Raw genomic sequence first — 21318 nt, 5'->3', positions numbered from 1 at the left:
AAGGTTGGTGGAGAATTCTTAGTAGGACATATTTTACGCACCAATAATGTATTTTTTTGGGTATTGCACCAATAGGAAATTCTCTGACATTATTATCCAGGCACTGAATATACTAAATGAAAGTGTGGTAACCATATTTTATGAAGCAAAAGAGTATTTCTAAGTATTTCCAGCTTCCTTGCTAATTATTTTTTCAAGGTAGAGTCTCAGTCTAGCTCAGACTGACCTGGAATTCACTGTGTATTCTCAGGCTGTCCTTGAACTCACAGCAATCCCCCTACCTCTGCTGTGTGCACTATCAAACTTGGCTTATTTTTGTGTAGAGTTAACTTTGCATTTATAGTAGACCTTGAACTTTCAAGGCATTCTGGAATAATTTCCCAAGAGGGTTAGAGACTTGTCCAAATCACATCCTTCATGGCAAAATAGAAATTAGGATGCCAGCATCCTGGTTTATAGGATTCCCTTCTCTCTGGCTTTGTTCCTTCAGTTTTTGTTTGTTCATTATCTGACAACAGCCTATAGTCTAAAAAAGAGATGATATTAAAAAAAGTTTTAAAATCTTCTAAATTGCCTGCAGATTTTCCTTCAGAATTAATGATTTGCAGACAAAACATTCAGTTAAAGCCTGCCCAAGAACAGAAGTCAACTAAGGCTTTGGAAAACTCAACACTTGCTACCTTAAACTTGTTTGTTAACCTCATATTAGGATATTTCTATTAAACATTTTATAAAACAGAAGGCTATATTTATTTTCTACAATTTATTCTTGCTATTTGGAAGTACTTGTTTCTTTGGCTTCATACATAAAATACTCTGGTATCAAACAATTAAAATGACATTTTTTACACATTCTGTTTGTGAATACAAAAATAATATGTAGACTCATTTTCTACTTGTTTTGGATTATGGAGTCGTTATTTTAGGTTATAATGTGGGACAAAATAGAAAGTATTTGTTATAAAAGCAGTGAAGTTGAATTGTGTTCAGAATTCTTACATATTGTAGTCTTTCACCTGTCAGGAAGTCTTCTCCTCCATGACAAAAGTATCAAGTCAACATTTTAACAATCATTCTTTTTTTTTTAAATTTTTTTTCTGTTTATTTTTATTTATTTATTTGAGAGGAACAGAGAGAGAGAGAGAGAGAGAGAGAGAGAGAGAGAGAGGGAGGGAGAGAGAGAGGGAGAGAATGGGCGCGCCAGGGCCTCCAGCCACTGCAAACGAACTCCAGACGCGTGCGCCCCCTTGTGTATCTGGATAACGTGGGTCCTGGGGAATCAAGCCTCGAACTGGGGTCCTTAGGCTTCACAGGCAAGCGCTTAACCGCTAAGCCATCTCTCCAGCCCTAACAATCATTCTTTAAATAACAAACATTTGTTATTCAAACCGTAAATGGATGAATACATTCAAAGTTGTAAATAAGTCAAAATATAAGTGATATCCAAGGCCACGGTTGTTGAGTCATAATCTGCATTTATACGAAGTTCTTGATATCAGTTACAGAAGTTTTATAACAAACATGATTTTTTAAAACTGTATACTAACTTTATTAATTAAAACCTTCTTCAAGAAGACTTGTTTTATCTTAGAAAATACTTTAGGCATTCTCCTTTAACTTATTGATTCAGAACCAAGTGTTTGAGAAAGCATATGAGAAAATTTGGAATAGTTACAATGTACAGATGTCCAGCTTCCAGATATTTTTTCTTCTAGTTCATAAAACATGGTATTTTTAGTTCTTCTAGAATGATATTTACTTCCTTAGTAGTTCTCTATCCACATGGTTTCCAACCGGAGCCTTCAGTTTGTAATGTATAAGCTTCATTACAATACAAAATATTATGGTGTTTTTATGAGAAAACCAGATCAAGGAAACTCAGTATTATGGAATAAGTTTCCCAGTGCTATGTTCCACTAAATCGGGATGAAAAATATACTACGATTTACATGAGTTCAATCTGTTTCAAAAACGGAAGAGTCAGGAAAGGGGGTGGATGAGGATCATGGAGTGTCTTGGGACTGTGGTGGGAGGTTGGGTCAAAGCAGACCTTTTATCTTGAACAGAAGGAAATTTTGACCCAGGGCTTTAGGTTACATGGTTCTTCCCCAGCCCTTTTTGTTTGTTTGTTTCAGGCAAAGGGGAAGATAGTGACGTGCTCAGTATAAATGCAGATGCTTATGACAGCGACATAGAAGGCCCGTGCAACGAGGAAGCTGCTGCTCCTGAGGCCCCTGAAAGTACAGTCCAAAGCGAAGCTGGTCAGATAGATGACCTGGAGAAAGATATTGAAAAGAGCGTGAATGAAATTCTGGGACTGGCAGAGTCTAGCCCAAAGGAACTCAAAGCAGCCACCCTGACTGTTCCTCCACCGGAAGATGTCCAGCCTTCGGCACAGCAGCTGGAGCTGCTAGAACTTGAGATGAGGGCCAGAGCCATTAAGGCGCTCATGAAAGCTGGAGATATAAAAAAGATAGCTTAGTTCTTTAACTTGAATTTTATGTGTGAGTGAGCAAAGCCATGTCCTATCATTTTGTATATGAACTTTATTTGGAGTCTTATGTGTTATTTCTCATGAAACACTTATTATGAATTTATCTTAGGCCTAAATTACTTTTTTTTAAAAAAAAACTTTTATAGATTATAGATGAGTATTTAAATTCATGGCAAATAGAGTTGGGTAGCCTGGATTCTTGTCTTAGATAAGTATTTAGCTATGTCTACAAATTAATATCTTTAAGAAGACAGTGGAAAGGAGTCACAATATTTTCTTCCTTTGTTTTTAAATGTTTGGTAACAGACCCAAAAGCTTTAAGAAAGATTGGCCCAGCATGTTTCTCTTAAGGCTATCTATATTTTGCAACAGAATATTAAATTATTGCTCCTAGATTTGCTAACAGTTCAAGAAATTCAGTTTATGTATATACGTACTTTTAAAATACGTGCTGTTTGAGGGTGCCTTCTGTGGATGTGAGCTTCTTACTGAAAACTGAGTAGCAGTTTTTGTTGTAAGGCTTAGAGCTCTGAAATGGCTAAGAAAGCAGTTTTTTCTTATTTGAAAATGAACTTGATTTAAGGCAATTTTTACAATGTAGAACTAATTGCCCGTGTTTAATTCCAGCAATAGGCCATTCTCACAGATATTTGGTCTTCTTTGGGCACTTGGTTCACATTTTTTTTTTCAATCAAAATAATTTTCATTTACATTCCAAGCTACCATGAAAAGGATAATATATTATCATACAGGGTTTCATCTGATGATGTTGCTTGAAGATCTGATATGCTATAATTTCATAAATCACAATAATAAAGGTTATTCTGGATATGAAGACTTTTGATACCTTTCCAAAAGCAAAATTGACTTTAAGAAACTTTGATAAGTTGATGTTTGAATTAAGCTAATTTTGTATACTTTTTGTAAACAAATTACAACCTAGCCACAATTATAGATGCTTTTGCTCCCATTACCAATTGCACTTGTTTGATACCAAAATAAATTTAGGTAGGATCCCTTAATTTAAAATAAATCATTTTTTTTCTAAAATTTGGAGCTGTTTTTATACTTGCTAACAAATATAGTATATTTTATTTGTAAGCCATGCTCTGCTGATATAATATGAGGATTTCCTTTTACACACTTTTCAGGGGTTGTGTTTTGTTAGCTAACATAATTATGTTAACTTTGGAGGGATTCTAGGTAGATATAAAGGAGGATTGCTGTTACAAATGTATTTATTGTTTCTGAGCATGACTTGCATTCATCCTGTCATTTTTTTTTTCCCCTTCTGGATATTTCCAATGAAACATAGAAGGCTCTGTCATCTGAAATGATTTTCTTAGGTTAGGAGGCATGGGTGTGCTTTCCCAGGGAGTTCTTGCTCATTATATTAGAATGAAAAAGCATTGATCACAGGAAAATTTCATTTCTATTCTATTCTAATTTAAAACAAATATTAGCCAGATGTGGTAGTACATGCCTTTAATCCCAGCACTTGGGAGGCAGAGATAGAGGATTGCTGAGAGTTTGAGGCCACCCTGAGACTACATAGTGAATTATAGGTCAGCCTGGGTTAGAGTGAGACCCTCCCTCGAACCACCCCCCCAAAAAAAAAGAAAAAGAAAAAAAAAAACCCAACAAACAAATGTTAAACTTGTAATGTAGTGGGTTGGAGAGATGGCTTAATGGTTAAAGTGCTTGCCTGTGAAGCCTAAGGACTCAGGTTTGATTCCCCAGTACCTATGTAAGTCAGGTGCACAAGGTGGTGTGTGTCTCTGGAGTTCATTTGCTGTGGCTAGAGGACCTGGTGTGCCTGTTCTTTCTATCTGCCTTTCTCTCTCTCTCAAATTAATAAATAAAATTAAAATTTTTAAAAATAGTATTGTGTACAGAATAAACGTCTGCTGCTAATTATAAAATGCAGTAGTTAGCATTTGTGTGTTTAAATATACAAGACTAGAAAAAAGAGTGAGATTAGTTGAGGCATTGTGTATCTGTTCTGCTTAGTATGCAAAATGGTTTAATGGATATGTGATTGGAGTAGATGTCTGAGAGAATGAACTAAACAAATTGAATATTTAGATTCCTACTTAAAAATAAAAGATCAGTATTTATTTATTTTTGGCTTTTGGAGGTAGGGTCTCACACTAGCTCAGGCTGACCTGGAATTCACTATGTAGTCTCAAGGTGACCTTGCATTCTTGGCAATCCTCCTGCCTCTGCCTCCGAGTGCTAGGATTTTTTTTTTTTAAATGTTGAAATACTGTGAGCTTTCTGAGAATAACTAGAGAAATGTTTAATTGGTAAAGCTCTTACTGCATGTGCATGAGGACCTAGGTTCAGGTCCCTAGTACCCATGTAAAAGCTGAATGTGTGTGGCAGCCCACCTGTAATTCCAGCTCAGAAGGTAGAGCTGGAATCCCCAGGGCAAGCTGACTGCCTAGATGAGTTGGATTGGTGAGCACTGGGCTCATGCAGGAGGCTCGGCCTCAGTAAAGGAAGTGAAGAGTGATCAAGAAAGACAGTTGACTTCAGCCTCTGACCTCCATACATGTAAAAACACACATACACAATACACATGCAAAACAAATAAGGAATGTTTGTTTTAGAAATGTTAACTTAGGGCTGGAGAGATGGGTTAGTGGTTAAGGTGCTTGCCTGAGAAGCCTAAGGACCCATGTTCAGCTGTCCAGGTCCCACATTAGCCATATGCATAAGATGATACAAGTGAGCAAGGTCACGTGTGCGCACAAGATGGTGCACACATCTGGAGTTCGATTGCAGCGGCTGGAGGACCTCGTATCAATTCACTTTCTCTCCCTGTCTCCTTTTCTCTCTCTCTCTCTCTCTCTCTCTCTTGCATAAGAAAAGAAAAGGCCAATCTTTTGGGCTTGCCTTAAAAAAAACAACAATAAAAGAAATGTCAACTTAATGGGAAATTAACATATTGATCTGATACTGTTATTTGAACCAACAGCTTTCAGGTGTTATTGAATGCCTCCAAGGGGATTTTAGCATGAAATAGACTTAAGCAAGATATGGTTGCTACTTTCTACATCTGATTTCTTTTGTTAATGTAAGGAAAATATTTAGATGACATTTAACTAGTAATTAGGTTAAAAAAACACCAAAAAAATTAAAAAGCTTTCATATTTTCCATGTAATTTCAAATAGTTTTAAAATATTTGACTAGGAACTTAACCCAAATCTCTCTTCCCCGGTTACATTTTTGATATGTGGTTTTGCTTTGTAGCCCAGACTGGTTGCAATTTCACTATACTCCTGTCTCTCGTTCCCCAGTGGCACACATCCATCTTTGTCCTTTTTTTTTTTTTTTTTAGTTTTTCGAGACAGTGTCTCACTCTAGCCCAGGCTGACCTAGAATTCACTGTGTAGTCTCAGGTTGGCTTTGAACTCCTGGAGATCCTCCTACCTTTGCTTCCCAAATGCTGGGATTAAAGGTGTGTGCCACCATGCCAGGCTGACCCATGTCTTGAATGCTGTGTAGCATCAAATAATGGGTCCTTTGCTCCTGTGCATAGTTGTCTCACTTTTATGTATTTTACATATTCAGATATCTCTTAAAACCTTTCACCAAGTTACCAATAAAATATTTCAACTCAAAAACAACCTAGACTCTGAAAGCTTTTTGTTGAATGCTACCAGTTCCTTAGAAGATTTGATAAAGTTGTATGTCCTTCTGTTACAAGCTTTTTGCTAAAACCTAACTTCAGCAAAACATTAGATCCCAAGCTATGATTAGTTATCTGAGTAAAGATACTCTCACTTAAAAACAAATACAAATTCTAATAAAATTTTCATTTTTTTAAATGTTGCTGTCAATGTTGTGAGTGAATCTACAATTTAGGGCAAATGCTTGGCTTATAGTCTTATAATTTTAAATATTCTTAGTTCTAAGATGAAGGTGGTAGCACATGCTTAAAAAATTTTTTTTTTTTTTTTACTTTTCTTTATTTGAGAGTGACAGACATAGAGAGAAAGAGGCAGAGAGAGAGAGAGAGAATGGGCACGCCAGGGCCTTCAGCCACTGCAAACAAACTCCAGATGCGTGCGCCCCCTTGTGCATCTGGCTAATGTGGGTCCTGGGGAACTGAGCCTTGAACCAGGGTCCTTAGGCTTCACAGGCAAGTGCTTAACCGCCAAGCCATCTCTCCAGCCCAGCACATGCTATTAATCCCAGCATTGTAGAGGCTGAGGTAGGAGCATCACTATGAGTTTGAGGCCAGTCTGGGCTACAGAGTGAACTTAAGGTAACCCTGGGCTAGAGAGAAACCTTGCTTCAAAAAATTAAAAAATTCTCAATTCTATTCCAACATAAAAAGCAAAGGAAAGGCTAGTTATTCTCCTTGACTGTATCTACTTATTTCTTACAAATTAAAAGATAAATATTTTGACTTTGAAAAATATTTATTTAGGAGAGAGAAGGAAACAGAATGGGTGTGCCTGGGTCTTCTGCCAGTGCAATCAAACTCCAGATACATGTGCCACTTTGTGCATATAACTGTATGTGAATACTGGGGAGTTGAATCTAGGCTGACAGGCTTAGCAAGCAAGAGCCTTTAACCACCAATCCATGTCTCCTTTCCTGTTTTAACTTAAAACCTCATCTTTATTTTTACATTTTCATTTCTGAGAGAGAGAGAAAGAGAGAGAGAGAATATGAATTGGTGTGCCACTGCAATTGGTGTGCAAAACTCTAGATGCATGTGCCACCTTGTGCACATGTGTGATCTTGTGTTACCTTGTGCTTCTGGCTTACATGGGATCTGATCATGTTGAACATGGATCCTTGGGCTTTGCAGCCAAGTGCCTTAATCACTAAGCCATCTCTCCAGCCCTACGTTTTCATTTTTATACAGTACATTATTTTTATTACTTTGTACAGTACATTATTTGTACATTTTTTTAAGACAAGGTCTTGATGTATATTATATGCTGGCTGGCTTTGAACTTGCCATGTAGCCCAGACTAGCCTCATACTCATAGTGGTCCTCTTACTGTTCCTTCTAAGTGCTGGTCACACAGACTTGTATCATTATACCTGACTATACTTTTTTTTTTTTTTAAACAAAGAACTGCTAATGAGTATACTAGTGAGCAGTCAGATGTATTCCTTAATACTAGGTGAATAGGCTGTGTTATGCTATAATGAAAATGTGAATTAAATGAGTGAAAAGGTTCTGATTTGGCACTAATCAGCTGTGTAACTTTGTCCAGTTAGCTATGAAATGAGGGAAACAAACTGCTAGCCAAGTATGTAGTTTCTTTCAACTGTAATAGTCTGTAATCCTAACACAGCACACCATAAAGCTTTTGAAACAAACTCTTTTTGAATTCAAGTGTTTCTGTTTTATGTTTTATTTATTTGCAAGCAGAGAGATAGAGTAAGAATGGGTACACCATTGCCTCCTGCCATTGCAAATGAACTACAGATGCACGGGCCACTTTGTGCATCTGGCTTTGTTTGGGGAATTGAACTTGGGTTATTAGGCTTAACAGGCAAGTGCCTTAACCACTGAGCTCTCTCTCCAGCCCAAATTCCAGTGTTTCTTATCTCTTTCATTCCCCTCCTGCAATTTGAAATGAAACAGTCTGTTTATTCATTTTCTCTCACTATATTGTTTGGTGAGAACAACAGCCTAGTTATACACCACCCCCTTTACCTACTACAGTCTTCATTGTCAGGATCTTTTGGTAAGTATACTGTTGAGAATTATTCACTTTGGACTATAAACTTGGTCTATCTTTAACATGCTATTTATTTCAAAATAATTTGTAAATAATTTTAACTTAAAAAAGGACTTTTTTCCTAAAGTGAATAGTGAAAAATAATTTTTAATTCCCTGTCATTTTTATGCCCAGCTGTTGTTACTAATATATAACCACTTTCAAATCTTTTAGTTGTCTCTTGTAGTGTTTGCAAGTGTTATTAGATAACATGATTTTTATGTATTCTGTGACGCTTCAGCTCTAGGTTTTATCTGCTCTATTTTGGAATGTGGAGATTAAGCTTTAGTTCCATATCTCTTCTTATAAATCTTCCTACTAAAATACAATTATATCACACATTTTGCTAAATTTATATTCAATATTTATAATATGTTGACTATTAATTCACAATTGGACTATGTGGTGTGTATAATTGTATTTCCTCCTTTGGTCTAATTTTTGTGCCTGGACAGAAAGAGGTGTATGTGTAGGTGTTAATATGTGTAAGTATGTGCATGTGTGGTTGCAAAAGCACCTGCATGTACATGTATGTGGGGGGCCAAAGGTCAATGTTGAGTTCTTTCTTAATTGCTTTCCACCTTATTTTTTTTTAAGACTTAGAGAGACTTTATTAGATTAAGTGAAGGAAAGAAAAAAGGGCAGAGAGCTCATGCAATGTAGAAGGCAGGAGTGGGTTAGGGAGCCCATATAGGCATAGGGGTTCCTCCCTATCTTAGCCTGGCCAGGCTGAGACAAGAGCATGGCTCACCAGGGCAGTGACCTGGTGGCCCAGGAGAGGTGAACAGCCAAAAAGAACCACTTTAACTTTTGAAAAAGGTTCTCCCACTGAAACTGGAGCTCAACGGTTCAGCTAGGCTGGCTGACCTGAAATCCCCAGGGATCCTGCTGTCTTTGCCTCCCCAGCACTGGGGTTACAGGCATGCACTGCTGCGCTTGACTCAAACATGGGTACTGGGACTCTGAACTCAGTTCCTCATGCTTGCATGGCAAGCATTTTACCAAGTGGGTCATCTGCCCCCTTTGGTCCAGTTTGTGTTTTGGAATTAGTATATAATTGCCCTATTATATCTTTAGCTCAGTTTTATGTGTAACAGGCACTAATTTATCTCCCGGCTATCTTCTCCAAGTGTCAGTCTTGTAGAGGTTCAAACACGTTATATAATCATGTTTTTTCTTAGAGACTTTCTTACTGGTTTTCTGTGATGCTAAATGGGTTACTTTTCCCTCTCACATTGGAGCCCAATTTTTTGGATAATACCTTTCTTTTATGGTTTAGTCTCTCATTTTGGTGCCATTCCTTTTCTACTAGCTTTCTGTGAAAGGCTGCATGAACATTAAACTGTTTTGATTCATTGGTATGACTCAGCATGGCTAAGTTCTATCATATACCAAATGAAAGTTTCCATGAGTATAGGTGTCTGGGCTGGAAATCATTATGCACTTTCTTTGAGGCTACTACTGAAAGTTCTTTGTCATCCTGAATCTTGATGCTGGTGCTTTATGAATGTCCTGTTTCTTTCCTTTCTTTGCGGGGGGGGGGTGTTATTTATTTTTTATTTTTTTTATTGACAGCTTCCATAACTGTAAACAATATCCTATGGTAATTCCCTCCCTCCTCCTACTTCCCCTTTGAAACTCCACTCTCCATCATATCCTCTCCCCCTCTCAATCAGCCTCTCTATTTTGATGTCATGATCTTTACTTCCTATTATTATGGCCTTGTGTAGGTAGTGTCAGGCACTGTGAAGTTATGGATATCCAGGCCATTTTGTGTCTGGAGGAGCACATTGTAAGGAGTCTTATCATTTCTTTGGCTCTTACATTCTTTCTGCCACTTCTTCTGCAATGGACCCTGAGCCTTGGAAGGTGTGTTGAGATATGTCAGTGCTGAGCACTCTTCACTTCTCAGCACCATGTACCTTCTGAGTCATCCTAAGGTCACTGCCATATGAAAAGAGGAAGTTCTGTAGGCAAAAGTGAGAGTAGCATTAATATATGGGTATGAATGTTAAGAGAAGTGTTTACTGGGCAGTCTGGTTAGCATGGTAGATACTTTTAGTCAGACAGCAGCAGATGTTATACTCTAGTGCTCGTGACTACCTCTATTGTAGGTTTTCAGTATCAGAGATATATTCCTTCCCATGGAGTGGGCCTCCAGTCAAATTAGAGGGCAGTTGCTTTCCCCTCCCACAGGTGTGCTGCTATTGCACCTGTTGGCTCATTTGGCCTTGCTGGCCAAATATAAGGCTTGCAATGTCCACTGTTGGGTATCTTCACTGGTGATTTCTCTCTCTCTCCCATTGAACTGCATGCAGCATGGCTTTTTCCAGCTTTCTGTCAGTTGGTATACATGGAGGAGGTTTTCAGCTCAGTTCTAGGAGGATTTCTCAGCGACCTTGCAGCCCAAGTATGTGGAGTCTTCAGCAATAGGGTCTTACCATCTATTCCTGGTGGGAAGCCAAGGGCCTCGGCAATGGCCTGTAATTTTGGGGCCATCAAGGACCTCCCTGGCCAAAAACTTACTGGAAGGCATCCTGTCCCTGGCACTGAGAATTTTCTAGTAACTATATATGGCTCTGTGTGTTCCATTGTCCAAAAAAGTAGTTTTCCATATGACTTATATATATCCCCTTAGATTTTGATTAGCCCTTCCTCCACCTTCCCTTACTCAAGCTCTTCCCCTGACCTTACTTAGTCCTTTTCACCCCCATTGATCTGTTCTACTTATGAAACATTTTATTTATTTATTTTTTTGACAGAGAAGGGGAGGGAGGGAGGAGGGAAGGAGAGAGAGGGGGGGAAATGAATGACAATATGGGTGTCAGGGCCTCTAGCTGCTGCAAACGAATTCCAGACATGTTTGTCCTCCTTGTAAATCTGGTCTTGGGGAATCAAACCTGGGTCCTTTGGTTTTGCAGACAAATGCCTTAACTGCTAAGCCATTCCTCCAGCCCTTGTTTCTTTCCTTTTGAGTGCTTTCAGGGTTTGATCTTTTTTTTTTTTTAATTTGTTTTGTTTTAGTTTTTTTTTTTTTTAATTTTTATTTATTTATTTGAGAGCGACAGACACAGAGAGAAAGACAGATAGAGGGGAGAGAGAGAATGGGCGCGCCAGGGCTTCCAGCCTCTGCAAACGAACTCCAGACGCGTGCGCCCCCTTGTACATCTGGCTAACGTGGGACCTGGGGAACCGAGCCTCGAACCGGGGTCCTTAGGCTTCACAGGCAAGCACTTAACCGCTAAGCCATCTCTCCAGCCCTTGTTTTAGTTTTTTTGAGGTAGGGTCTCACTGTAGTCCAGGCTGACTTGGAATTCACTATGTAGTTTCAGGGTGGCTTCGAACTCTTGGTGATTCTCCTACCTCTGCCTCCTGAGTGCTGCGATTAAAGGTGTGCGCCACCATGCCTGGCAGGGTTTGATCTTTATCTGCACTAGTCTGATATTTCTTATTTATTTATTTATATTTTTATTTATTTATTTATTTATTTGACAGAGAAAGAGGGAAAGAGAGTGAAAGAATGGGCATGCCAGGGCCTCCTGCCACTGCAAGTGAACTCCAGATGCATGTGCCCCCTGTGCATCTGGCTAATGTGGGTCCTAGGGAATGGAACCTGGATCCTTTGGCTTTAACCTCTAAGCCATCCCTCCAGCCCTAGTCTGAAATTTCTTATATGTTTTTTTAAAAATTTATTTTTTAATTAAAAATATTTTGAGAGAGAGAGAGAGAGAATTGAGAGAATTCCAGCTTCTTAGCCACTGCAGTTGAACTCCACATGTTTTCACCACCTTACGCTTGCCTCACCTTTGTGCATCTGGCTTTCTTGGGATCTGGAGAGTTGAACATGGGTCCTTAGGCTTGGCAGGCAAGCACCTTAACCACTAAGCCATCTCTCTAGCCCTATTTTTTAATTTTTATGAGAGATAAGGGAGAGAGAATTGTGACACTAGAGCCTCTAGGCACTGCAATCGCACTCCAGGTGCATGTGTGACCTTGTGCACATGTGTCACCTTGTGTGTCTGGCTTACATGGGTTCTGGGGAGTTGAACCTGAGTCCTTAGGCTCTGCAGGCAAGTGCCTTAGCTGTTAAACCATTTTTCCAGCCCTTCTGACTTTTTTTTTTCTTCCAAGATAGGGTCTTGCTGTAGCTCAGGCTGACCTGGAATTCACTATGTAGTCTCAGAGTGGCTTCGAACTCACAGCGATCCTCCTACTTCTGCCTCCTGAGTGCTGGGATTAAAGGCATGCACCACCATGCCCAGTCCCCTCTGACATTTTTTTAATGATGTGTCAGGGTGTGGATAATTTTTTATCCATTAAGTTAATCATTGGTGCACTGTCAGTGGGGAAATCCATGTCATTCAGCTCTGGGAAACCTTTAAAGTACTACTTCTTTGATAAGTTTTCCTCTCCCTTAGTTTTCCTAGTTTGGGTTCAGATATATCCAGGCATGTTTTTAAAAATCTCTCTCTCTCTTTTTTTTTTTTTCTTTTTGGCTGGGTGCAGTGAACTTTATTTGATGGTGGTGACAGAAAAGGGCTCCTTAGCCCCCTCCATTCTTCCAAGGTTATCTGGGAGGGAAACTGAGGAGGGGCATGCTCAGTATGTTGGCCTCTGAGTTGGGCCAGGGACTCCCCAGCATCCGAGGCCTCTCTTCCTCTCATATTGTTGCTGGGGTGATGAGGGTTTTTTATTCCTTGGAGGCCATGTGGACCATGAGGTCCACCACCCTGTTGCTATAGCCAAATTCTTTGTCATACCAGGAAATGAGCTTGACAGAGTGGTCATTGAGGGCAATGCCAGCCCCAGCATTTTAAAAGCTTTTTAATCATGACCTTCTTTCATATTTACAGTGTGCTCTGATCATGAGCCCCTCCACCACTGTCTTTTGTCCCTATCCCCTACACTGAACTGCTTCTTCCTCACTAGTCCCTCTTCTATTTTGCTGTCATTTGGGAGGGGGGTCAGATTTTTGAGGTCGGGTCTTGCTCTAGCCTAGGCTCACTGTGTAGTTTCAGGCTGGCTTTGAACTCACAGTGATCCTCCTACCTCAGCCTCCTGAATGCTGGGATTAAAGGTGTGCACCACCACACCTGGAAATATAATTTTTTTTATTGGTTCTCATATTATGCAGGTCTTGTATTAGTTATCGTGAGGTTATGAATACAATGGCCATTTAATATCTTGAAGACAGTATTCCAAAACACTTCTCTCCTTCTTTTGGTTCTTACATTCTGCCACCCCTTCCACAATGGCTCCTGAGCCATGGAGGGTATGATAGAAGATGACTCACTTAATGGTGAACAGCACTCCACTGTTGTTTCTCAGCATTTTGAAGAGTTTTGAGTCTCTCCAGTAGTCTTCACTATCTGAAAAGAAGCTAACCAGAAATAAAAGTAGTATTGATCTATGGGCATAAATATAAATATGTATAGAGGGCAATTTGGTAGGCATATTCATTTAGCCATACAATAGCAGTAGCTTCCCCTTTAGGGCTTATAGTCACCCCAGCCATAAGCTTTTGATTAGGTTTTCAGTAACAAGCAGGAATTCCTTCCAGTGGAATAGGCCTCAATCCAATCAGCAGTTGGTTTCTCCCATAACAGACATGCCACCATTGTACCAGTTGGCATATTTCAAGGCTGCAGGCCTGATTTAAAATTTTTTAAAACTTTTTTTCTGTTTTATTTATTTATTTGAGAGGGACAGACAAAATGAGGCTGATAGAGAGAGACACACAGAGAGAATGGGCACGCCAGGGCCTCCAGCCCCTGCAAACGAACTCCAGACGTGTGCACTCCCTTGTGCATCTGGCTAACGTGGGTCCTGGGGAATCGACCCTCAAACCAGTGTCCTTAGGCTTCACAGGCAAGTGCTTAACCACTAAGTCATCTCTCTAGCCCCTGATTTTTACATTTTTAATTACTTCTATTTTTCATCCATTTTCTCTCATAGTTTTTTTTTTGTTGTTGTTGTTGTTTTTAAATTTATTTATTTATTTATTTGAGAGCGACAGACACAGAGAGAAAGACAGAGAGAGGGAGAGAGAGAGAATGGGCGCGCCAGGGCTTCCAGCCACTGCAAACGAACTCCAGACGCGTGCGCCCCCTTATGCATCTGGCTAACGTGGGACCTGGGGAACTGAGCCTCGAACCGGGGTCTTTAGGCTTTACAGGCAAGCGCTTAACCGCTAAGTCATCTCTCTAGCCCCTGATTTTTACATTTTTAATTACTTCTATTTTTCATCCATTTTCTCTCATAGTTTTTTTTTTTGTTGTTGTTTGTTTGTTTGTTTTGTTTTTTGAGGTAGGGTCTCACGCTAGTCCAGGCTGACCTGGAACTCACTATATAGTCTCAGAATGGCCTTGAACTCTCAGCGATCTGCCTACCTCTGCCTCCCGAGTGCTGGAATTAAAGGCGTGTGCCACCACACTCAGCTTCTCATATAGTTTTTAATGTGCTCTTAGACCTTCTTGTGATTAAAAAAATTCTATCATTTTTAGTAACTCAAAGAGCTCATCGCTATTTTTATTTTCTGAACATTCCTGTTTTAACATAATCTTGTGTCTATAGGGCCATGGTTCCAGCATGGAACCTGTGTCACAGAAGTCCATGTGCTCAGATCTTGAACCTCACACCAAAATCTTAGTGGAACAACCGTGAGCCCCTCATGAACAGGACAACACAGGAAGTCTGCAAGGAGCCCTTTATATGGCTAGTTTTCATGTGCCTTTTTTTTCTGGGAGACTTTCTTTCAGGAGGATACATTGAGGCAATTTTCTATCAGTCATCCTGGTTCCTTTGAGATCATGAGACCTAGGATTTTGTTCCCTGCACACAGGACCGAGCTGCATCCTATCAAATTGCTTACCTCTAGAATGACATTATCTCAACCAGGTCTCCTGTTGCTTCTGCTGTATTGTCTCTTTGGTGTTGTGTCACCTAGCACAAGAGTCATGGGGACTTTAGTTTTTTTTTTTTTTTTTTTTTTGTTTTGTTTTTGAGGTAGGATCTCACTCTGGCCCAGGCTGACCTGGAACTCACTATGGAGTCTCAGGGTGGCCTCGAACTCACGGCGATCCTCCTACCTCTGCCTCCCGAGTGTTGGGATTAAAGGCATGTGCCACTATGCCCGGCGACTTTAGTATTTTGGACTTACTATCTATGCAAGTCAAAAGCTATCTTAAAGAGAAAAATTCTTGTTCCTTTTTTGTAGCCTAAGCTGGGCTCAAACTCATACCCTCCTGCCTCAGCTGCTGTACTGCTGGTATTTGAGGACTTGCTAGCTCTGCAGCTTTGGCTTTTGCTTTTTCCTTGTGCTTGGCTGGATATAGCATTTGCCATTCCAGGGGTGTTCATTTAGTGGTGTTTTCTTCTGCCACTCGCCTTCTCATTTCAAGTCAATATTTTTCTTAGTTGTTGGTGCTTCCTCAACTTTCCATAAGTCTTTGCTGCTTTCAGGTATACATGAGACACTAAAGAGTTGATTGGAAGTTCTGCTTTTTTTTTTTTTTTAATTATTTATTTATTTATTTGAGAGCGACAGACACAGAGAGAAAGATAGAGGGAGAGAGAGAGAGAATGGGCGCGCCAGGGCTTCCAGCCTCTGCAAACGAACTCCAGACGCGTGCGCCCCCTTGTGCATCTGGCTAACGTGGGACCTGGGGAACCGAGCCTCGAACCGGGGTCCTTAGGCTTCACAGGCAAGAGCTTAACCGCTAAGCCATCTCTCCAGCCCAAGTTCTGCTTTTTAATGGCTCATTGATTAGTAAATTTTTTTTGGGACTGGCTTGAGGGTATCCATGATTTGCTATGAAGCCTTTCTTTCTTTGTTCACCTACTTTCCATAGGCCAATCATGTCTGTGACTGACTGGTACTTTTGAATTTAGAATCTCATGCTTCTGTTTTGCTGCAGCCTATGGTGGAGTTGAATGAATGCTTTTTTTGTTTTGTGGGAAGACCAGAATTTTGCATCCCTTACCCCTCTTTGGGAGAACCTAAGGTCTTTATTTCTGGGCCTTACTTGGGTTTGTGTTTTGAATCATGACTGCTTGGTTGCATCTCTCTGTATGTCCTTAGGCTGCAACCTTATTCATCTACTTAATCTTTATCATTCATTTATTCATACTCCAGCTTCCAGTTTTTAAAAAATTTATATATATAAACAGATTATCCTCTTATCCTCGTCCATGATTCTGTTCCCCTGGGGGCCCTCCTCAGTGAGGTTATGGTATGCACTATGGGGTCTTGAAGGCCTCAGTCAGTCTCTGTGGGGTGTTGGGGAAACTGTGACTCAGGGTATTTGTACCATGACAGGCCTGTTGGCAGTCTGATTTAGTGTTGATTTCTCTGTAGTCTCTGGATTTCTACTTTGATGGATTTTGAATGATCACTGTATCTGTCACCATCTCCCTGGAGCTGGCTGTCAGGCTAGCAGTAAGAGCAGTATTCATACTGTAGCCTCCTCTTCAATTTCTTGTGTGCCTTGGCAAATGTGGCAGAGGTGACGTGCCTCAGGGTGAACAGTCAGATATCTTCTTGTTTTATAGATAGTTCTTGATTCTCCTCTGTTTACTCTGCCGTCTTTAAAATGAAACAGATTCTCCAACCAAGGGTAGGAGCAGCTTGGGTTAAAGAGGGTATGCAAAGTTATTTGAGAGATTTTTGGTGTGTAAGCCCACTCTTCTCCAGAGAGCAGTGGGTGCTTCTCTTTGATGTCTGAGTTTCCTGTCCATGGGATTCTGACTTGGTTTCCAGTACCAGATGTAAGTTCTTTCCAACTGACCAGGCCTCATGTCTAATCAAAGAACAACTGATTATCTGCAGAGGTTGTGTGTCACTATTGCTCAAGTATGCATTTCTTTCCCTTTTTTTTTCAAGGTAGGATGTTGCTTTAGCTCAGGCTGACCTGGAATTCACTATGTAGTCTCAGGGTGGCCTCAAACTCATGGTGATCACCTACTTCTGCCTCTCAAGTGCTGGGATTAAAGGTGTGCACCACTATGCCTGGCTACAAATGTGTTACTTCTTGTCTGGCTGGTTGATTTTTTTTTTTTTGGTTTTTCGAGGTAGGGTCTCACTCTGGTCCAGGCTGACCTGGAATTAACTCTGTCATCTCAGGGTGGCCTTGAACTCATGGCAATCCTCCTACCTCTGCCTCCCGAGTGCTGGGATTAAAGGCATGCGCCACCACGCCCGGCTTTGGCTGGTTGATTTTGTAGTCTGCAGGGTTCCCTGCTTATTCATGTGACTATTGTCCTCCAGCAGTTTCCATAGGGCTTTCCAGCACTATGAGGGCTGTCCAGGAGGGAGCTAGTTTCCCTCTTGGTTCTAGCATGGTATCTCGATGACCTGTGACTGTGGCCTGTGATGTCTTCAGCAATAGGGTCTTACCTTTCAGCCCTGAGAGGTAATCAAGTGTTTTGACAATGGCCTGCATTGTTTTGGGGACCTCATGGATCTCCCTGGCCAACAGCTCATTGTGTGTGGGGGAGTGGTGGGGGGATTGGTGATGGCAAGCCCAACTCTGAGCCTAGGATTTAGCGGCTAGAGTCCATGGTTTTAACATTAAGCTTTTTCCACCTTCTGTCCAGACTGTCCCCCAGAACTTTCAAAATTTTAACCCATGTGTGTCCTCTCTTTTGCTGTCCAGAGCAGATTGAATGTCTTCACTTTGACTCTCTTTACTTATGATCTCTGTAGGCTTTTATTAGGAGCTATGGTATTTAGTATACTCTTCAAGCAGATGTTGCTTCCTTTTCAGGCTGGCCTGAAACCCATAATGTTTTTGCATCAGCCTCCTGTGTAGATAGGATTAGAGACATGTGTCACCATATCTGGCTGTTGCTTATTTTTTTTTTAAAGCTGATTTTACTTTTGTTATTTTTTTTAAATTGGAGTTTGGTGGGATTAATGTAGACTATTAATGAATTGTGTGTGGGAAGGATAAAAGAATAGACAGGGTGACAGTGGTTGGAATCAGTGATAGCCGAAGTCTGGCAGTGGCCCTCTGGCCTTCTTGGCTATTGGAAGGTGGGTATTGTTCCTTCTTTCACTCTAGTAGTTTCTACTGTAATGTGTCTTGGTGTTAGTTGTCCAGTGTTAATATTACCAAGGACTAGTGCTCTTCTATCATGTACTTCAGCAGCCTTTTTGTTTTATCAATTGAATTAACTAGTATTATAATGTTTGTTCTTGGCTTGGTTTTCTTTGGAATCTCTTACTATTTGTAGTGTATTTTTTGTCTTCAATATATGCCCTCCCCTTCCCTCTCTTTTTTAAATTTTGATTTATTTGTTAGAGAGAGAGAAAGACAGAGAGAGAGATGGATACACCAGCACCTCTATCTACTGCAAACAAACTCTAGACACATGTGTCGCCATGCGCATCTGGCTTACATGGCTTCTAGAGAATAGAACCTGGGTCCTTAGGCTTTTCAGGCAAGCACCTCCCTTCCTCCTTCCCATTCCACCACATCTGACTAATATATGCAGCTTTATTCCTTTTGGGTTTGTTTTGTGACTAATCTATGCAACTTTATTCCTTTTGGTTTTTTTATTTTTTTTTTTAATTTTTTAAAAATTTATTTATTTATTTATTTGAGAGCGACAGACACAGAGAGAAAGACAGATAGAGGGAGAGAGAGAGAATGGGCGCGCCAGGGCTTCCAGCCTCTGCAAACGAACTCCAGACGCGTGCGCCCCCTTGTGCATCTGGCTAACGTGGGACCTGGGGAACCGAGCCTCGAACCGGGGTCCTTAGGCTGCACAGGCAAGCACTTAACCGCTAAGCCATTTCTCCAGCCCTGTTTGTTTGTTTTGAGGGTAGGAAAGGTCTTGCTATGAAGCCCAGGCTGCATTTGAACTCTTAAATCTCTGCTGCCTCAGCCTTCTAAATGTTTAACTTTGTCATTTTTTTTTTAAGTCTTCATTTTGAGTTTTACATGTTTCTCTTCTTAAGGCATTACTTGTTTCCTTTAGTCATTCTTGTGTCATTGATTAGGTATGTGTGTGTGTGTGCGCACGCTCCACCAGTGAAGTGATATCCCCAGTCCTCTTTTTTATTTTGGTATAGGGGTTCCTCAAGTGCCCAGGCTGGCTTTGAACTTACTGTGTAGTCCAGGCAGTCTTTGACCTTGTGATCTTCCTGCTTCAGCCACCCAAGCCATTGCTGCCAAAGGCCTGACTTTTATTTCTAGTTTTTGTCTGAATCTTAGCATCTCATATCTAATTTTGATATATATATTATTCTTACACACCCAGTGCCATTTTCTTAAATGACTTTTATCTTATTTTATAATATAAAGTAACACTTTAAAAATGTTTTGTAGGCTTTAATGTATTTTTATTATCTACAGGAATACTATTTATTTAAAAAAACAACAACACATAGTGTTGCATGAGATTTGACCTGAATAATTTTCTTCTCATTTTATGTGAAACTTGCTTTCCTGAGGTTTTATAAAAATGCTTGATCAAGTTAGCATTTTTAGTCTTATGTTTCTTCTTTTTGTTCTCTAATGTTCAAAAAGAAGGCAGCTTGTTTTCTGAGATATACTTGGGCTTTGGTCCCCTACCTGATGTTTTCTGGAGTTCTTTTTCCTTTCTTTTGATTTTCTCTGTCTTACTCAGCTTAGACTCCTCAGTCAGTTCTTCCTTAATGAGGGACTCTGCCAAGTTTAAGGAGTTCTTGGGGCCTATACATTGCTCTAGATCATTTTAGACATTATACTGAAAATATTACACCTACTGTCAGAGGCAAAATCCCTCCCACTTCCAGCTGCTGTGTGGTACTGGCTTGCTTTGATTTCCCACTTCCTCTTAGTCTCTCCTACTATCAGGTCTGTTAAATGCCTAGTTGTCTTCCTTTTGCTCTGTTCCAAAGAAGTGCTGGTCTTATGGCCTGTTGGTTTATGGTTTGTCTGGGTACTTATTCTTAAGATGTACATGTTTTGGTGTTTCTATGGCTCTGTCTAGCATTATGTAGGGATTTGAAGAGATTAAAGAACTGTGATTTTTCTCATCATCCTGTGTTTGCATTTAAATACATTTAGTCTCAGAGTATGTGGATATGAAATAGAATTGTGCATGGACATAAATATATTCAGTCTTCTTTGTATATAAAGTAATTATGTAGCGTTTTATGTCCAGGAGAAGTAAGTTCTATATAAAATACATTGTTATATTATTTTTACAATTTTTCCTAAAATTATTGTGTTAATTTTGACAAGTTTTCTTAAATGTTTAAGAGTTATTTTCATATTATGAAATTACCTGTCATGTTTATCTGTTTAATTATAATATAGTTATAAGAAAAATTAAAAGCCAGTCAAACAAAAAGTCAGTCTGAAAGGAGATTCAGGAAGCATCAGTAAACATTATGAAGTTTACTGTCTTTAAAATTTATTTTATTTATTTATTTGTAAGGAGAGAGGGGAGAGAGAGAGAGGAGAGAAAGAAAGAGTGAGAATAGGTGTGCTAGAGCCTCTAGCCACTGCACACAAACTCCAGATGCATGCACCACTTTGTGCATCTGGCTTTATGTTGGTACTGGGGAATCAAACCTGGGTTTTTAGGCTTTGCAGAAAGAGCCTTAACCACTGAGAAATCTCTCTGGTCCCCCAAAAAAGTTTACGTCTTTTTGACGAAAAAATAGCTTGATGTAGTTGATAGCTTTAAAACAATTGTCTTCTTGGTAAATGTCAGTGTAGTGACTTTTGGTGGGAGTTTTTCTATTAGTAAACATGGAACAAAATAAGGTAGGAGCAAGAACACTAAGATATCAAATTACATTTGGACTATGAGGTTCTTTGTGTTTTTCCTGATTACATAACCTCCTTGTTTATTTCTATACCAAATCTGCAGTATGTAGAAAGAGGGGATAAAAGGCTGGAGGGATGGCTTAGCGGTTAAGGCATTTGCCTGCAAAGCCAAAGGACCCAGGTTCAATTCCCCAGGAGCCGCGTTAGCCAGATGCACAAGGGGGCGTAAGCGTCTGGAGTTTGTTTGCAGTGGCTGGAGGCCCTAGTGTGCCCATTCTCCCTCTCTCTCTCTCTCTTCCTCTTTCTCTGTCA

The 21318-nt window shown here is 40.0% G+C and overlaps 1 protein-coding gene across 1 annotated transcript in view; it reads left to right on the top strand.

The window, feature by feature from the left end:
* Positions 1-3544, top strand: part of Caap1 (caspase activity and apoptosis inhibitor 1) — a 61031-nt gene extending 57487 nt beyond the window's left edge. Inside the window, exon 6 of the mRNA XM_045142126.1 lies at positions 2136-3544. Within this exon, the coding sequence (XP_044998061.1) occupies positions 2136-2482 (347 nt within the window). The 3' untranslated portion in view covers positions 2483-3544. The remainder of the gene's footprint in view (positions 1-2135) is intronic.
* The last annotated feature ends 17774 nt before the right edge of the window (positions 3545-21318 follow it).

This window comes from Jaculus jaculus, chromosome 1 (assembly GCF_020740685.1).
Source record: "Jaculus jaculus isolate mJacJac1 chromosome 1, mJacJac1.mat.Y.cur, whole genome shotgun sequence".
NCBI classification, from domain to species: Eukaryota; Metazoa; Chordata; class Mammalia; order Rodentia; family Dipodidae; genus Jaculus; species Jaculus jaculus.
Note: the sequence above shows the minus strand (reverse complement) of the source record. Positions and strands in the feature narration are given on the sequence as shown.